The 19,515-nt window shown below is 37.6% G+C and overlaps 1 protein-coding gene across 2 annotated transcripts in view; it reads right to left on the reverse strand.

Moving 5' to 3' along the window:
- Positions 1-19,515, reverse strand: part of DMXL2 (Dmx like 2) — a 47,599-nt gene that overhangs the window by 7,239 nt on the left and 20,845 nt on the right. Inside the window, exons 15-37 of one of the 2 annotated variants that reach the window (XM_066558870.1) lie at positions 18,727-18,844; positions 17,935-18,054; positions 17,247-17,474; positions 14,938-16,617; positions 14,540-14,650; positions 13,655-13,824; positions 13,004-13,101; positions 12,677-12,842; positions 11,447-11,711; positions 9,766-10,853; positions 9,104-9,295; positions 8,301-8,377; positions 7,891-8,021; positions 6,994-7,242; positions 5,179-5,360; positions 4,735-4,865; positions 4,155-4,240; positions 3,714-3,915; positions 2,664-2,781; positions 1,816-1,878; positions 1,335-1,421; positions 1,134-1,255; positions 327-465 (exon numbers count right to left, since the gene is read on the reverse strand). In XM_066558870.1, coding sequence (XP_066414967.1) covers positions 327-465; positions 1,134-1,255; positions 1,335-1,421; positions 1,816-1,878; positions 2,664-2,781; positions 3,714-3,915; positions 4,155-4,240; positions 4,735-4,865; positions 5,179-5,360; positions 6,994-7,242; positions 7,891-8,021; positions 8,301-8,377; positions 9,104-9,295; positions 9,766-10,853; positions 11,447-11,711; positions 12,677-12,842; positions 13,004-13,101; positions 13,655-13,824; positions 14,540-14,650; positions 14,938-16,617; positions 17,247-17,474; positions 17,935-18,054; positions 18,727-18,844 — 5,823 coding nt within the window. The remainder of the gene's footprint in view (positions 1-326; positions 466-1,133; positions 1,256-1,334; positions 1,422-1,815; positions 1,879-2,663; positions 2,782-3,713; positions 3,916-4,154; positions 4,241-4,734; positions 4,866-5,178; positions 5,361-6,993; positions 7,243-7,890; positions 8,022-8,300; positions 8,378-9,103; positions 9,296-9,765; positions 10,854-11,446; positions 11,712-12,676; positions 12,843-13,003; positions 13,102-13,654; positions 13,825-14,539; positions 14,651-14,937; positions 16,618-17,246; positions 17,475-17,934; positions 18,055-18,726; positions 18,845-19,515) is intronic. The other variant, XM_066558871.1, reaches the window with a different exon arrangement.

A 19,515-nucleotide genomic window follows, 5' to 3' on the forward strand; every position in this document is an offset into this window, starting at 1 on the left:
TCAGACTTTGCAGCTAGCTCTAATTTCTCTCTCTTTCTGTTTCTAAGGCCTGCTTTCCCAGCTTTCTAAAAGTCTTCTTACCTTTACTATTTCCCACAATAAGCCACACAGACTGACCCATTATTTTCTATATCACAATAATTCTGTGCCACAGCATATGAGAAAATGATTAGTTTGGCCTTCTTTTTGGCCAGGTCTTGGTTGCTGTTGGCTTTTTATGTCAATACTGGATTGACAGTAGGATGACTAATGCACACTAGGTCTCTCTAGTAAATAACAGATGATAAACACCTGCTCTCCTGAGCTGCACACACAGAAGTACTCACCACACCAGCTCCAGTGCTGGTTTGCCCCGTGCCTAGCCAGGGCATGGATGGAGATGGCTGGATCTGACTCACTCCAAATGATGGTGCACTTGAGGGAGCCAGCGTTGTGGTAGAACCACGGAAGTCAACGTCATCAGAACTGTAAAAGAACAGTTCTGCTTTAAGCAAAAACTTCTTTGCTCCTAATATTTACCTTTATGTATTTTTTTAAAAATTATTTTAGAGCTTAATGGCAGTGGCTAGAGGAAGCGACAATAATGAGATTATAAATTGGTAATTCCTGCACTTACGCAGTACAAATTCTTTCCATGAGCCCCAAATCTATCTATGTTTAATCTCAAGAGATGATCCCAGTATAAGAATCTAAGCTTCCCTGAGAAGAATATTGTTGGGCTGTCCCTGACCTGTGTGTGCAGTGTGCAGGGAGCTGGTACAGAGGAGTGCTCGCTGCAGCTGATGCATTCACAGCTCTCAGCACAGGAATGGAGGGGACAGAACAGGCAGCATCAGCTACCCCAGCTGCCTCCCACACTGCACTGATGCAAGGGAGCTGCAGGGTGTCCAAGGTAGTACTTCCTTCATTATCTTATGCACCACATGGGATTTCACTTCACTGTGCAGTGCATGCATTCCTAAAGACTGTAATTATTCTCTTGCCTTCCCTCACTTGCAAAGCAATCTGAAACCTACTGAAGAAGAGTAATTAATGTTTTTGTATGCTCCATTTGTGCTTACACAGGTACTATAGACACAGCCTCACAGAAAATCAATATTCTTATTAATATAATCACAAAGAAACAATCCTACCTTTTAGATTCTCTGTCATATTCTTCCCCAATCCATATAAATGACTGAGCAGCCAGTAGAGCTGAAATATCAAGTTCTTGAACATCATGTGTAGATGCCAAAACAATTTCATTGCTGTTTGCCTATGCAGCACAAATACAAAATTTATACTAACTATAATTAAGATCTTTTATTACGTTTCTTGTAGTACTTGAGGCTTACCTTGTTAACTGCAAATGCCATTATCATATCTGATTCTTTGTGAATTATTTTTGCTTTTCCTCCAGGGTATCCAAGATCTGCTTCAACCTACAAAACATTTATAAAAAACTTCAATTAGTGTGAAAATCCATTTTTTAGTGATACATTCAGAGTGCAAAAATTTATACAAAACTCATGCAAGAAAAGTTCAGTGGCCTTAGCATTGTTTCAGTAGCTCAACTTTAGACTTCTCATACTCTTTGGTGTTCTAGTAGCCAAAAGTGATATTTGAGTGTAAGAAACACAAAGTTGTGTGTGCAACACTATTTACAAGGTGTTCACTCATCCCAATTATCAGGACATCCGAAGTTAGTTCATGGATTAAAAGCCTGTCACACAGACTACACAGAACACACAGCTTCTGTTAGTCACATTAGAAAAGAAAAGCCAGTTCCACAGAACTTTTAAGAATGTGCTAGAGGTTTGGGAGAAGGGATACTACCTTGTTTTTGTGATCTTCTGCTACGCAGTTTTGTTTGACCTGCTCCACACGATCTTCTACAGACTACATAACATCACACAGTCACAAACACAAAACACATGCACAAACAAATATAAAAAAAGAATGAAACATTCCAAACTAGATTTTAAAGGCCACTCTGTCAGTAAATGATGACAAATGTATTTTTAACTTCTTATAAAAGGCACAGAAACTAAGACAAGAATCTAAACAAACTCACTTAAAATGTAATGCCTCCTAAATGAACACAAAATGTATGATATAGTAAATAAATGGAGGAGTAGTACACACACAAACTCCATACTTACAGGAATTCTAAAAGATAGTAAATAATATACTTATTTCCCATGCTATTTATGTGTTGGCTTAAATTTTCAGTTAGAACATAGCAGTCATAACCAGTACAATTTGTAAAGCCCCATATTATATATTACTATATAATATTACCTTTATATGTATATATTACTCATGCATATATACATATACACAAATGAATAGCACATTTAAATTTCTTTTTCAGTATGACACACCAAAAAAAGAAAGAATTTTAAAATTTCTTTGCTTATTACTGTTATTGCAAATGTTCTGTTTATTAAGATAGTATTCAAAACGTAATGGTGAGATATGTCTTGTTTAAAAATATTTGGTTCAGTTGATATCCCAATTAACAACACGGCAGTCATGATGATTTTGAAAAAAATCCAAACATTGTTAAAGAAGAGAAACTGAAATATCAATGAAAAATGAGAAGAAAAATTAAATACTGAGTAGACTGAGGAACAGTTATAATTGAGATTTGTTTTTTAAAAAAAGTTACATCCTTCGTTTACCTCACTCTGCTTTCTTTTCTTTGTGAATATATATCTTATGAAAGTCTCCTGAAGAAGTTCTTGCTTCACAAGAAAATGCCAGAGCCTTTTTGCTGGAAGAGCTGAGTAATCCTTTGATCTGGATAAAACAGAAGAAAGAAAGAAACACGGAGTATCCTGAGTTGGAGGGAGGGAGCCTGTTCCAGTGCCCAACCATCTCCTGGGTGAAGAAGCTTTTTCTAATTACACACCAAAGGCTCCACTGACACAGCTTCAGGCCATTCATTCCCTTGTGTCCTGTCCCTGTCACCAGGGATCAGAGATCAGTGCCTGCCCATTCTCTTCCCCTCACAAGGAAGCTGTACCTGCAGTGGGGTCTGCCCTCAGTCTCCTCCAGGCTGAACAGACCCAGTGCCCTCAGCTGCTCCTCACAGGGCTTCACCCCAGACCCCTCACCACCTTCACTGCCCTCCTTTGGATGCTCTCTAATAGTATTGTATTGTGGCACCCAAAATTGCCCCCAGCACTGTTTTGACTCAGTTGTAGTTTAATATATTGAGAAAAGCAAGCTATTTTTGAGTTGAAAACACAGTTCACTATTTGCATTTCCAGACACCTCCAGGCATGACACTGTCTAAACACAAGAGGATTAGCCTTAAAAGGACCTTAGTACAACTGTCTTCCTCCTACCCCAGACATCTGCATGTATTATATAACTCTTCTGTTGCTGGGATAGAGTGAGAGACAACAGCTCCTGGGGGAATAGTAAAACAGGTTGAATAGGGTGTTCCTAGCAGCAGCCATTGCTCTCAATTCCTACAACCTCTGCTCGTTCCCCATTTTCCTTGTTGCAGCTGTGAGAGGTGCAGCAGAGGAAGTAAAGGCTGGTGCAGGAGACAGGCAGCTGCATAAGAATGAACAAATTGATGTGGGTAAATGGTTTCTGTAAAACATTGGCTACTAGACTTAAGAGCCAGACAATCTTAATTTGGCTGTTTAACATGAGGAGGAAATGCTCTTTAGAATTTCTGTGATCAAAGAATGTGTTTTTTCTAGGCAACAAATACTTACTTGAATGGTGTGTTCTCAGGTTCAATCATTGCTTTATTGCGGAGAATAGCTGGTCCTGCCCCTACACCCAGGTCACTGGGGTAAGTATTGATGTAGTTTGGAGGTGGGCCTTCAAACTGGTCCATTCTATCTTGAAGAATCTGTTCCCAGTGTTCTAAATTTTTTATTACAGCAATGCCCAATGGAGATGTTACAGGCAGATCTAAACACAAATATTAATGAAGTAAGGCTCAGAGAAAAAAAATAAAGCTACAGTGGGTATAAAACCCCCATAATAACAAAACCATCCAAAAAAAAAAGCTTGAAAGGAAATGTACGTGTTGGCAATTGTAATATTTAAGGTATTTAATTATTTGAATTTTAAAGTTAGAATTAAAACATGAAGTCTGACAGAAAGCCATATACACAGAAAAATTAAATGTAGAGCAGGATTTAGCATACCGGTGAATTCCAGACCAGCAATGGGAAAGAAGTTCTTAATGTTGTGCAGAACTAATTTTACCATTGTCAGATGTAGAAGAGCCCAGCTGTATAACAAGAATAGATTTGGTCATGTTAAAAAAACACTGAGTTATCTACAGAGTATTTTTCTTCTTCAAGCAAGTACACAGGTTAGAAAAACACGGTGGAAAGGTTGTATTTAACCTGCACCTCATTGAAAAGCTGCACGCTTGAATCAGCAGTCTAAACCATTATTCTAGAGCTGGCATTGTGGTACATTATGTTGAGTCTTAAAAATGAAAATGGGTGTTTCTCAGTTGTTTTCCCCTCCCCAAAAAAACTGCAAACCACACAACTTTAACTTCCTAATCCCTTTTTTCTGGCAAGTAAATGGGGAACTGTTATTATGATGAGAATTTCTAAGTTTTGTAATCCCATTGCCATAGATGAGTCTGCCCACAGTACTAAAATTGCTTCAATTAAATTGGATGGTGTAGAAGATCCGGATTTTTTTTTTAATTTGGAAACAAAGGTAAGCATTTGACAAAATTATTCTAAAATGGTAACAATTTCTGCTGACCTGTAAGAATTGGCATCTGTGTGCTCCTGGATCTGCACATCAGAGAGGAAAGCATCATCCTCTTCCTCATCACTGTGAATGCTTTCATCAGAATCATATATAACACCACTGTCTGATAAAGGGAGAAAGGGCTGCAATGCAAAGCAAAAGTCTGTATAAAAACAATATTCTCATCTCCTCTCTGACTTCACTTATGACTTCCATAGAGTTTAAATGAAAGCAACTTAACCTTTAAGTCAATGTCCCTAGAAATGCAATTAATTAGCAAGGGGGGAAAGTGTTAATCACTATTACTGACAAGAGTCATGTTTTGAAAGTGAAGTAATAGACTTGTAGGCTCTTTATCCTTTATTATCAGGATAATATTCTGCATCTTACTACTAAGAGTGCTTAAAATTTTCACTTTATTTTTGTCCTTTAAAACTTAATGGAATTTTCACCTACCTTTGCCATAAAATAGTCCCACATGCTGAGTTCTGGAGGAATAAACTTTTCTTTGTAAGAGGGTCTTTCTGCAGGTACAGGTGGTGGTACATTGCTGTCTTTTACTGGTCTGCCTGGCACCAGCATTCTCATGTTGAACCGACGGCGGTGTTTATCCATTTCTTCTGATGGGAGAGGAGGTGCTAAATTCAGGTAATTAAAAAAGCTGGTATTAGTATTGCATCTTTAAAATGTCTGTATTTTGTAACTGAAGCAACTAAAACCACTGTTATTGGTACTAATTTCTACTGATTTAGAATCAAAGCCAGCCTAAATAAAGTAAGTGTAATCATAAAAAAGTTTCATTATGACAAATTCAATAACTGTGGCATTTAGACATTGGATATATTTTGAAAAATACATTTTACATGTACATACTGGATTAAGTTCTTAGGAGATGTAGCTTTTAAAAAGTCTTTAAGTTGAAAAATTTCTCAAGAAAGAAAGAAATAAACTCAGAAAATTTGTTGAGAAATAAAGTAATATGTAAAGTATCACTTAACAGTATGCTGCACAATTAGCAGTTACTCAAATATAAACCAAAGAATTCTTAGGATAGCAAAGAAAATATTTTAATAGAAGGACAGGCTTTTTGACAATTAAAGGGTATGATTTAAAATGCCTTAATAGTAACCAAAATATTAATGAGGAATTTGTTTTTTAAAGTGTTACTGGCCGGGCAACATTGAAGATTGCACTTACTTTATTACAAGGGAGCTAGGTATTTAAAAACTATTCTGTTTGTCCAAAAAAGCCACTACTAGCACTCATCTACACTGCAAGTCCTTACAAACCTTCGTTACCATCCTCTGAAACATCAGAAGCTGTAGCAGCTTGAAGGTTAAAGGAAAACAGAATACATCTCAAATGAACACAACTTACAGAAGTTATTAATGCTATTATCTTATGAAAATAATTGCCCTAAATGAGTTTAACTTATTGCATGAATGACAAATACCTGTTGTGCATACTTGTAATGATGCAATGCCTTATTACTGTTTGGTTTTATATTCTGGAGAGAGAATGTCTAATTTCTGGATAAATTTCAAGCCTATTGGTGATTTGAAAGTCTGTGTGATGTGCTTTTCAGTATTGCTGAAGTTTATAACAAATTATTGTATCTGTCTTTGTCTTCAGAGTCTGAATTCAATCTCCACTTTTGCTTTTCCTCATACAGCATATTAACACTTCCTCATCTTTGAAAAGCCATGGGTTTAGTTGGAGCTTAGATAAGCATGAGCTGTTTTTCTGCCAGATGAAGTTGGTGTTTCTTCTCTGTGCTTTTGTGCTAGGTGAAATCATACCTTGCAATATAAACTGATTTCAGAAATATTGTTTCCTACTTACTGCAGTCATTAAATAACAACACTCATCTCCCATAAAAAACTCATAGGTATTAACACTGATTTATGTGTAATAACTGATTTATACTGATTTATATTATTTAACTGATTTATATTTAACTATTTAACTGATTTATACCACTCGGGTTTTTTTCCCCTAAAAAAAATGGCTGAAATTGCTGAAAAATATTATAAATAAGCACTTAATATTACTATTATTACTATAATAACTATAGTTTTAATGCAAATTCAAAATGTGCTGTATACCATTACAAAGGACAACTGTGAGGCTATTATTTGTTTCAGCTTTTTAGTTAAAGTGTTTTCCTGCCGGTAGTTTCTTAAATTCTGTTATTTAAAAGGAAGGAAGCCTCTCCTACCAGAAGAGGCATAAAATGCACACCATTGGTGTGACCTTTGTGGAGCAGTGTACCTGGGATGTTTTCAGACTGCCTGCGGGGTTTCACGAGCAGCTTGACTCCCCCGCCAAAGACAGCAGCCCACATGCGGCTGTTGAGGGGGTGCGCCGCCAGCCGGAACAGCTCGTTGCACGAGTTGGTGGCCAGGGCGTGGATCAGCAGGCTCAGGTACACGGCTACAACAGCTTCACACAGCAGGATGTTCAGCTTTGGTTGGTCTTCATCCTGAGCTGAACTTAACAGGTTGATAAGTGAGCTCACACCTGCAAAGAGGAAAAATTCTGGGTTAAATGAGTAGGAGGACAAATGGACTAAAAGAAAACGTTTTACTTCTACACTTCATGGTAAACACTAGTAGCCACATGATGATTTTATTCAGATGAAACATACTATTAACAGTTTTCTTAAAATTATAAAGATCAAAATTATAAAAAGCCTTCTTGGGTCTGGGACTTTTGCATTGCACTTCTCCACAAATACTATGGGCAGTTCAGCATGCCTATGAAATTCCTGCACCATTTCCACAGTTTATGCTTGTACATCAGAATTAGCTGCTTTGACAGCTATACCAAGTACAGCATACATGTAGGACAGTACTGTGGAGACAACAGAGGTAGCATTGCTAAGGGGTTAGGCAGACTGGAGGAAAACATTTTGGGGTGACAAACTGTCATTGAGTTTATCCTAAATATCATCATCTCTTCTTCAAGCAAGATGTTTGCCACATACAAAGTTTATTTTTATTTGTTTTGATAGATGAAGAAGTGAATGGCTGTTACTATTTTGAGAATTAAGTTAGAAACATCTGTCATGGATTATCGACTATTTCATCCCTCATACAGGACACTGAAATCATTTTGGCACATGGAGCCGGTCCAGTGGAGCTAAAAGTAACTTTATTTTAGTCTCACCAGGCCACTGAGCAGGAGATGAGTTTGGAGTTGCGTGCTCTTCAATGCTTTCTGTCCTCAGTCTGCGTCGATCACTCAAAAGCAGTCCTTGATAGACCATCCCAGTAAACTGATTTGCTTCTGTTTGACTGCTACATACAAATAAATTTTTTTCAGATGAGAAAGTGAGTATACCAAGTGAGAGTGACATCATATTTTCCTACTGATTACTGAAAAACCCTGTATGGTGTTATTTTATCTGTGTAAAATTGATCGGGCATATCAAAGTTAGCAATATTTAATGTGTAAAAGTATCTTTACCCATACACAAACATTTAATCCCTTTTAAAGTCACATGCAGGAAGAATTTCCATTGAGGATACACAAAGTATACTGCAAATGTAGGACTGTATGATAACTTCCCTCTTTACCTGTAGCTGTGGCTGTCACATAGTGCTTGATAAATGGATGCAGAAAGTGAAGCTGCTAAAGAATGAAGTGTGTACACCTAAAATAAAGAGAACCAATGAGCTATATATTTTATATAAAAGGTGAGTAAAATACATTTCTTTCTAAAGGGTATTGGAAATGTGTTCTGCAGGACTGTCCTACTTTTAAAGCAAGTGCAAGAAATCGTAACTGAATGTTACTTTGAGTTTACAGTACAGTGCTTAGAAAATCAACACTATTTGTTCAAGATAATTTGATGGCAGTCAACACCTTCTAATATTATCTCAAGATAATTAACTTGATTCTAATACAGAACAGCCACAGTAAATGAGCAAACTGAAGTAGTGATTAAGCATGTCCTGCTATGACAATGACTTTGATGGAATGGTTCCCGGAAGCTGCAGAATACAACACTGCAGTTCAATGTAGTAACAGCTACTCAGTATACATAAAATACAAAAAGTTTGTGTAGTCATGATATAATATTTTTGTCTAAAATCTCTTTTCTTACCTCAATTATGTGCTTATAAATTCCTCTAGTCTCCAGGAATAACAAAATAACTGGTTCTGCCTCATAATGCAACAGAAACAGTCCAATTCTTAAGAAGAGGAAATGCAAGGATTTCTTGGAAAGTTCAATGAAATCCGCAGTGTGAAGAAAATGATACTGTCCAACTGGTAAAAAAGTAAACTTTCCTAAACTCACCCTGTGCTCATTCCTGTCTTTTCCTGCTATCCTTACATTTCATCAAACATTAGGCCTTAGATTAAAGCTATGAATTACCTTGACATCTTCAATATTAGGATGTGGTGGTGATTTCATCTGCACAATAGTGTAAAGTATATCATGGATGTGGTTGTTTAAGTACAGCACAGGATTAGCTATCACAGTTTTTGTGGATGCTATGCTTGCAGAAAGCAGTGGTAGTGTTGTGGGTAGTGGAAGCGGAGACTGAAGTTGCTTTACAGTAGTTTCCTGTTTTAAAAGAAAAGATTGTATTTAAAATTATTGCTTTGGAAAAAAAAAATAGAGATAATTTTACATCTTAAATATATTTCCCAGATTATTTATCCTCTTCCCCTGCTGTCTACTCACTACAGACAAGATTTTACTGTCAAAAGCAAGTTATTATTTACTATAAGGTTCAGACTTGATAGCCATGTTTGCTGGAGTACATTTTGATTTCATGCAGGAAGAATATTTTCATTTAGTTCATTAGGAAGTGTGGAGAGATAACATAGCAGATTCTTCAGAACCAAATATTCCATATTGGGAAAAGCAGCACACTTAAATAGCAAGCTCTTTCTCCAGGAACATTATAATCACCACTAGATTTACAGAACATTAGCAGGATCTATCTAGGCACAAACTCATGCATTTGACATAACTGACAGTCTAGAACTGTTCACATTCATCAGCAGAAACGAATTTTGAATTTGCTTTACCTGCTGTGACTCCTGCAGCAAGAACTTCAGCTCCATCCTTACAGATGCTAAACCTCCACCTTGTGCCCCATGGAGACTACAATAACTGAGGAAAACTCTGAGCAGAGCTTGGTTCTTCTGCAGCCACCACTTGCGTCTCTCAGCGTGCTCTCGCTTTGCCTGTAACCTGCGCCTTTCGATCTGGTGCCGTTCGTACGAGCCAATGTCTGGCTTGTCCATGATATCTTCGGGGTCAAGCAGATCCCCATTTACTTTGGTATATGTTTTACAGTAGTCTTTGTCCCCTGTGTCATGGTTGCATATTTCATGCATAGCAGCAATTTCTTTTTCCAGCCAGTTGTACAGCTGAAATCTGAGCTTTCCTCCATCCACTTCATAACCTGTAGCCAAAGTCCTTAGTTCAGTCATAAGGATTTTCAAACAGGCTCTGAATTTCAGTTGCTCAGCAATAACATCAACCTCAGTGTCTCCCGCCTCAGAAACCTCCCCATGTGGTGTTTGAGCCATGCTGGTGTCTGAGGTCCTCTCATCTTCACTCTTAGAATCAGACTTTTTCATCATTATCCCAACATCCTTGTCTTCTTCATCTGATCCATTTTTGTCTTCACCCCAGTCAAGAGTAAGGGGCTCATCTTCAAATTTTACTGCTGGCTGACTCCAGTCAAATTGTGCTGAAGATTCAACAGTGCTCTCCAAAGCAAAGGAAGTTGAAATGGGTTTTGACCAGTCTATATCACCACTTCCAGCACCATCCTGTAGGGCTTTGGAATCTGAAACATCAGCCTGGATTGAAGGACTGGATGAATCTTTTTCTCCAGCTAGAGGTGACTTTTTTCTTATTTTTGGAATTTTGGAAAGGACTTCAAGGGCTAGTACAGGGCAGCCTACTTTAAAATGAGCATTTGCAGTAGTGAAGAATAATTTTCTTTCTATAAGATTAATTTTGTCAACAAAGCTTTTCTCAGTTTTTAGACCTAAGGTGGCGAGAGTTCCTTCTGGTGAGCTGAAGTATCTTCGGATGAGCAAAGGGTGGGTCCGAAGATAGTTGTAGAAACTGAACACCACAGGATTGCAGGACTTTACAATAACTGAGGAATTAAACAGATATGACATCCATTGAAAATGCCTTTTAGATGGTATTATTCTGTTTTGCAGTTATTTCCTGCATTAGAGATTTATCAAAACACACAAAGATAATGTTGGGTCTAGTTATCAAAATAAAATGAAATAATTACTTATTCCCCACAAAAAGAATACAGGTATGAGCTGGATGAGCAGAAAGATACAAATTCTATCATTTGCCTTGCAATTACATTGCACTTAGCTAAGCTATAAGGCAGCTGATATAATCATCTAGCTAGAGATTTCCCCAAGGAAATTCCTGTAGGGGATATGAAACCTATGTGGCCATCTGTCACTTAACATGAATCTTGAATAGATGGGATAGGAAATCCTGCTACAATACTGCTAATTCCTAGAAGTAAGAATAATAATTTAAGTCCACAGAAAAAAGACCAACCAGCATTCATTACTAGAAAAGTATTGTGTGGAAGTGCCAAACAAAGACAGCTCTCCTGAGCTTAGCTGACAGCAGGAACTAAGTTTGGTGTTAGGGGATTGATGACCCTCTCTTCTTTTTCTTAACACGTTTGCCTTATCAGATTAATATTTTTTCCCTTACCTGGGTTTTCATCATCATCTTTGGGTGTTTGTTCCAATAATGTATCCAGTGCTCGTGTGTAATCTTTCATTATCCAGTATGCAATGCTTCTCAGAAATGGATCAGAATGCAACTTAGTACAGCTGAATCCAGTTCCATCCTTCTGGCAACCCAAAATCTTTTCATAGAGAATGGAGGTGTATGTGACAGAGGTTTCAAACTCTGATTCATACAAACGAGCAATGACCATGGCCAACTGGATGTCTTCCATTTTCTCAAGGCACACCTATGATAAGCATTGGGGAAAAGGTTGTTTTATAAGGGGAATTCTATAAAATAAAGTGAATAGCAATATATGTTTACAGAACAGACATTTTTTTTTCTCCTCTTATCTGTTCCTTGAAGTATAAGTTAATCTTCAGGTTAAAAATGTGGTAAGTGATAGATATCCAAGTACTATTTTCTTCTGTTTGGAAAGAGGTGTACTTTTCTCTATTTTAGGGATTTTAATATGCATAGCAGTGCATAGCATCAAAAAATTAATATGGCAGAAGATAAGGATGTCTATTTTTAGTTCATCTAGTAGAATAATTGCACTCTCCAGCTTTCATGTTATTATGTCACTGGTAAGATATTTTTCACACCATCTTGTGTAGAATTACATCTCTGAGGAAAATACATTCTCAAGTGAAGACAAACACACTGAAAATAAATAGGCAGATATTCTAAAGGTTCTCTAAACCCCATCCTCTCCTGAGAGATAGTCTTAGCTTAGTGCTTAGATCCTTCTCACAGCTCCCACCTCCCTTGTGGCAAGCAGCATCATAGCTTCACTAAAAAGGGATCCCAGAACTGCTTCACAAGAGAACTCTTGACTTCTTTTTTTTACTTAATGTTGTACCAAGAGGTCATGCAGAATAGCTCGAGGCTGAACAGAGTGCTACAACTTAACTGTGTAGTTCAAACAAAGTTTTGCCAGAAGGGCCACAGTTCCAAGTACTCCCAAGAGTACTTCCACTGAGAAATGGTATATGAACAATTATTCTGGCCTTCAAATCAGCTTCCCAGTTGCTTTTCACAGTAGTGTGGAGGTAAATGGTATATCTGCAGGGCAAAAGGGGGTCCTGAGTGGACATACCATCCCATTTCTGCTGCCACAAATTGTGAAAACTTAATCAGAGGACAGCTTGTAAGGATGCAGTAACATAGGTCAAATTAGAAATTGAAACTTAATTTCTCAAAAGCAGATACCTCTATAGCATCTTTTAGTGAACCTGCTAGCAAGAAAAATGCAGCTGACTGCTCAAAACGTTGTTTTCCCAACAAAGCAAAAGCATTTTTTAAAGCAGCTTTACGCCATCGGTCTTCATTGAAGTTGTGGCTGAAAAAGGCAGTCATCTTTTCATCATGCTGGGATCTGTATAAAGAAATGCAATGTATAGAGCTATTTATTATGTGCCTTAGCATACTATCACTTGAACAACATTACTTGAAATTAAACTCTACTCTTGAATGAGTTCTGCTTTGCATTCCTGGTTCAATTAAGATTTAATCAAACTTCAAGTCAGCAGAACTCACCTAAACAGACCCCACACCACTGCCTTTTTCTTCATAGCAAGGTAAAAAAGTGCAGCATCTAAGGCATCATTGTTCCTCTGGAATGAAGCTTTTGCAACCTGTAGTGAACAAAGCCTACTATTATTGATGAAAATATAAAAGCTGCTGTTAGCTAAATAATCTCTGTTCTTTGTCACAGAGGAGGGCAAGGTAGACTGTGTTATCTCTACAAAGCAGCAAAGTAATTTGTGAGAATGTTTTATTCCTATCTAACAGAGCTCTACACTGCAAATGCTTTAAAGAGTGAGAAATACAGCACTATTGCAGATAGCAACCCCTCTCAAGCACAGTGGGACATTAGCAATGTGCAAATGAAAATATTTTATTTAAAATTGTTACAGTAAGTCATACTATTAGGTGAAATTCCTCTGGCAATCCATTACTTAAAAATACTTAAGCTAATAACAGTATTTCTTGAATGAATACTGTTTGGGTTTTACATAGGACTCTCATGTAATTGGATTTGGAGTACTAGATAATTGTTTTGCTCCTGGATTCTTTGAATAAACTGTAACATTTAAAAATGTATTTTTAGATTAGATGGCTTGGAAATTTAGTATAGTAGGCACATCTAACAGCATGGAGCTAGAATCTGTAATCAGTAAATAGTACCTTCTCAATGCACCTTCGGAGAGTGTTGATATTCCTGACCCACCAACCAATGCCCATAGCTCTTAGCTCAGACCACTGTGGGTCTCCCTTCTGGATAGCAGGAATCATATTGATCAACTCCTCCTCAGCCTCAGAATGGAAAGCCCATGCAAAATGGCAAGTTGACAGGCCTAAACAATAACATAAACCGATACAATTCAGAAGACTAAGAGTTGCTAATAAGTAAATGGAATATTTCAGGGATGCAAAGTGGGGCCTCCAACCCAAGAACTGGGTACATCTGAGAGAGACTGATTCCCTCAAAAGGAAGTAGAGCTTTTAAAGGAACAGCTGAAGTATCTTTTTGCTTGTTAGGGATGTCCTCTCCTCTGTACTTCTTTCATAATTTTTCAGTACCCCATTCAAAACTATATAAGATTTATACATTGAAAGACCGAAGGAAAAATATTCTGTTAGCACAGAAGCAGACCCATTTTGGGCCAGAAATCTTTCTCTCTGCTCTTTAGGTGGTAACTTCTTTGCTTTTATTGTGAAATAACTTTGTTATTCCACAACATTTACTCAGATTGAGCAAAAAAAACCCAACCCTGCTGTGATGAAAATAATAAAATATTCTTTAAAATAAACCCATGCTCATGCAAGGAAACAATGAATTACATATACAATCTGTGTTTTATCTGTTTGGGCAATTTATGCATACCTCAAACTGGATAGGCCAGAATCTTCTACTCTAGAGCTATAATTTTTTTGCTATTTACAGTGTATGTAAGGAAGCCTACACCAAGCCTTTGCAAGATAATGGGCTTAATGAAATAGAAAATTAATATGCAGAGAATAGAAATGTAACATTATAAATGAAAGGTAAGCAGATGCTGTGAGGGTTACCTTGGTGGAGCAGCTGGACGCGGTACAGGGGAGGCAGGGATGTCAGCAGGCAGGTGTGCAGGCGCATGGCCAGCAGGTACCGGAGGCCACATTCATCCAAGGTATCTCTTCCTGTGCCATAGAAACACACTTTTAAACGTGCAGCTGACTACAGCAGGCATAGAGACAAGTTATCATAACAGTGTGTGAGGAATGTATGTTAAGGCTGCTGAGAACCTGAACTACAAGTTATTTACTATGTATGAACTACAAGCTCTTACTTACATCTATTTTTCTTTCCTGCTGTATCTAACCTGAATAAGTGATGTTAGCTTTCAGCGTTGTTATCCCAAAATACCCAAGGACTAATTTATCTTTGCTGAGAAGAATGTCAATGCAATAATAGGTCAGTTACTAACCTGAGTAATTCTTATCTCTGTTCTCATCTAGTTCAGTGCTTGTTGTGGCCACAGTGTCTGCCAAAGCTACAAGGAACATCTGCTCCAGTCGAGTGAGGCCTGGCAAACTTGAGTGCATCAGGTGGCTTGAAAGGACACTGGCGTGTTCTCGGCCAAAGTAAGTTGGCCCATACTGTGACAGATTAATAACTTTGGATTTACTCTCCCTCTTTTCAGGCTCAAAATCTATAAAGTCTTCAGTTGTAACAGGCTGAATCTGGAACAGATCTGAGTACTGATCCTCTGTTTTTCTCTTTGCATGGTCTTCAGAGCCCTGAGGTATTTTAGAAGTTTCTTCAGCAACATAGGTGGCATCCTGATCTGCAGCAAGCAGTGCATACAGCGGCAGTGGGGGAATAGAGTCTATCTCTGTGTAGTCTCGAGTCCCATCTTTCCCAGCAGTAATGGTGTCCTTGGCAGTGCTGCCACTCACACTGATGGTGCGAGAAAGATGGCGTTTGGGACCAGTCCCTTCTCCAGCTTCTGTGTCTTTGACTATTGCAACTTCTCCTGCAATGCATTTAACTAAATGTGACAGAATGGCTTTGGCTCGGCGAACCTTACCCAGGTCCATCAGTTCTAACAACTGTGTTGGATGATACTGGGGTAGAGTAGGTGAAAGAACATGAGCAGCTTCAAAGAGGCCCCCATCCTGAATTACAGTTGGGGTGCCAAAAACATCATCCACAATACCTGCCCCATCAATTACACTGGTCTTCTTCACTACTGCGCTTGTTTTGAATGGATCTTGTGCTGTTGAGTCTTCAGAAGGAAAAACGTCGCTTTCTCCATTACCAAACTTGACCGCATGTTTCCACTGGGCATAAACGTGCATTTCACAGTCCATTCCTACCACCAGTATTCCATCTCTCACCCAGGACAGAGACACAGGCAGGGAAGGAGTGCCATCCACGGATGAAACCAAATCAATGGACCTCAGCAACACCCACTTTGACTTCACACCTTGTTTTATGCTCCCTCCTAGTGGCAGGGTGATGACAGCTACTCCCTCTTTGCTGCTGGTTTGATCTGTAACAATCCCTGAAAGCCTTCCATACATGAAGATGTTGGCACCCACTCCAACTGTCAGTATATGTGAACCATCTTCTTTTGAAACCCAGTCCAAATGCACCAAATGCTTGATACTGGGCACCAGGTATTTGTCTTTATTCAAAAAAGCATCTGACTTACTGTAAACAAATAAATTACTATCCACGCTGACCCTTGAGTCAAGTACACTTCCAACCTTAACTAAATCATCCAGATGAATTGTCTGTTCCAAAACCCACTCTGATCCTCCAGTAGACTCACATTCAAGTATACAAACATGCATGGAAAATTCTTTGGAAACAAAGCCATTATGCTGTATGGGCTGTTTGTATGCTACTGCAAGACGTCCTGTGTAAGAACAGCTAACGGCAACCGGCCTTCCTACTATGCTCACTGTACTGCTGTTGTCTTCCCCTTCATCATTCATTAAAGGCCATTTTCTCCAGTGGTAGGTCTCCTTCTCCTCAGTTCTGCTGTTCAGGTCAGTCTCTACAGTGCATCTCCAGAACCGCACTCTGTTGTCCGAACAGGACGTTACTATCAAATACGGTGCGAGGCAGACAGGGTATATGGATGAGGAACTCAAGTGACCTGAAGTCAGAACAAACATATTTACTTTTAGTAATACACAGTAGAATGCCTATATGATTAAGGCAGGCGTAACACTGTCTACCTACTGCTAGAAAACTTTACAACCTGGTGTTATTTTTTTAATTTGGATTTGGATAAGGGCAAATAATATCAGAGCTGGTAACAGTCTTGCAGCTTGAGCATTTCCTATTATCTGCATTTCTGGTCACTATTTAAAGAAGATAAACTGGAACTGAACTAATTCAGAGAAGGACTCTTAGAACAATGAGAGGAATACAAAGACAAACAGAAGAAGGGGTAAGTGCGTCAGGTAAAAAACCCACTATATATCAAACACTGGAATGCTGGCAAATGAGCACCTGGTTATAAACTCTTCATTAATAGATTAAGACTAAAAATTACATTTCCAACTATTAGAGTGGTAAGTTTCAGGAACAGTGTTGCTGTGGGGACTTGATACATTTACAGACGAGTAAAGTGACATGGGCATGATGATTTGAAAGCACCTTTTCAGTCCTTTGTGTTTTCTGTATCAGTAAATCAGAATCTTACAGGCTGGGGAGATACAATTCTATAAACTAGGAGATAAATCAGTGGACCAACTGTATAGCAAAAATTGTAAAAGTTACCTGCTGAAGGAGTTGCTCTTACTACTTCCACACCAACAGGAAGATCCAGGGGTTGGCTATACACAAGTCTGGAGCTGAGAATGAGTTTACTGGCAGTCTGAAGGTTCGCAATTGATGAAGATCGTGGTATGGGACTTATGCCAGGTGATACATCTGGAGAAGAATCCAGAGTCTTCTGCTCAGGTACACTAAGCTTATTATCTGCTGAAGATGTTTCAGTTGATTTTGCTATATTAAAAAATGCAAGAAGTGTTAAAAATTGTTTGTAAGGACAAAGTATTAATATCTGATAATCAAATTTATTTGTTTTTACAAGAGCTCAAGTTGCACACAAAATAATTATATGATGTGTGCATGCTGTGTCAGTTTTATTGCATGTTGTGACCATTCATTTAAGACATCCATAACATTCTGAAATACTGATAGTTTGAAGTAAAGAAGCCACTGCTTAAGTACATTACATATCCCATCAACACATTTCAATATGGTTAGTAGTATAAAATGCAATCAATATTTGTAAGGAAGTTTATTGCTTCTATGACATTGATATATTATTCTGAAGATTCTTGATTTTTAGGCTTCTGCTGGGCAAAGGCAATACAATTTGTTTTATAATAAACAACCAAAATTTGTTTTATCTTAAGTAATATGATAGAAATGTCTAAGAAAATTACAATCACTCACTCACCTAAACAGGCTTGGACAGATTTGAGATGAAGATGCCACATTTGAAGAACAGAACAGCCACTACTATCTTTTTCAATTACTACCAGGTAGAACTTCTCTGAGAAAGGTGGTGGACGATACCCTGTAATTTACATATCATATATCTAATATATAAACATATATATTGATATAGGTTCATGAAATTTATATTTAACCTAAATAATTTTTCCATAGCAAAAGATTCTCTAAAAACTGACAATAAAATACCCATTTTCATCTTTGAAATAAATGGTTAGATTATAAAACAAAATACTGACTTACAGACAATCTGAGTATTAATGGCAAATCTAATTTATTAGATACTTGCCTTTCCATTCAGTTTGAACTATTTTGCCAAATTATAAAGACTCTTCTACCTGTCTCCCTTTTTCTTTTGAAGTTTTAAGTCTACTACCAAACCTTCCAGTGACTTTCCATTGTGTTAACTTGAAAGCCAGATATATTGCCATCATTACCTGCAACTACCAAATGATGCAGAAAATGTGCTTCTATTCTGTTCAAATTTTATATACGACATAAACACTTTGAAAAATGTACTTTGTCATATAAGCTGTTTCACTCTAAGCAATTAGAAAGTCTTTGTTTAACACCATTTAGCAACAATTCATATGAGCAATACCTGACAGCCATTTCACTAAATTTTACAGATTCTCATTTAAAAGTAAATTACCACATGCCAGCCAGATTTTAGTATTTCCTGGAAAACATTTTTTGCTACCAATTTAATTCATATTAGTTATAGTTCATGCTATACCTTGTGATGGCTGGAAAAATATCTCAGTTTCCTTCCCTTCTGTATCCTCCTTATGTGGTTTGTATCCCAAAATGAAGTCTTCTTGGAAGACATGAAGCAATTGTGTGTTTGAGCCACACTGAAACATTGAGCAACTGTTATGCTTCCAGAACAGTACAGCAATATTTAGTATTAATGCAATTAATTATTTCCTCTATGCAATCTAGGCACCAATGAGGAAGACTTCCTTTTATAAAGTTTAAAGTTATCATCAGAAAAACCAAATATTTTCCTTTCATATTATGAACAGCATGTTCTAGAACTCATCATTTGTATATTGAAACAATTTCACCAAGGTCTGCCAGGACAGACAAAATCTGTAATAACACTTCTCCTGCAGTTATTGACAGATGAATTAGTATCTGACTCATTTTTATTTCTTTGGTGTTGAATAAATAACAGTGGCAAAAAGTCTCAGACTTTTATCCCACTTCAGTGGAAGGACACGTCTGCAGCGAATTGCTTGGGAAATCTGAAAAAGGGAACAAATTGCAGATTTTCCTTCTCTCAGATGTCTTAACATCTGTCTTTTCTGACAGCAACATATTTCTTTGCAGTAACTCTACCTTGCTACAGAGAAGGCTGCTCATGGTGAAATCCTTCCCTGCTGGTAAGGAAAAATATATCCCCAAAATAGAGTGATGGCAAAGTGATGCTGCAAAACACATTTTTTTTTCCAGAGAAACAAGATTGTATTCATTGTACTCATTTATAAAAATCATAGGAAAATGTTTTGTAAATCTGAACTTA

The sequence above is a fragment of the Molothrus aeneus genome, chromosome 13 (assembly GCF_037042795.1).
Source record: "Molothrus aeneus isolate 106 chromosome 13, BPBGC_Maene_1.0, whole genome shotgun sequence".
NCBI lineage: Eukaryota > Metazoa > Chordata > Aves > Passeriformes > Icteridae > Molothrus > Molothrus aeneus.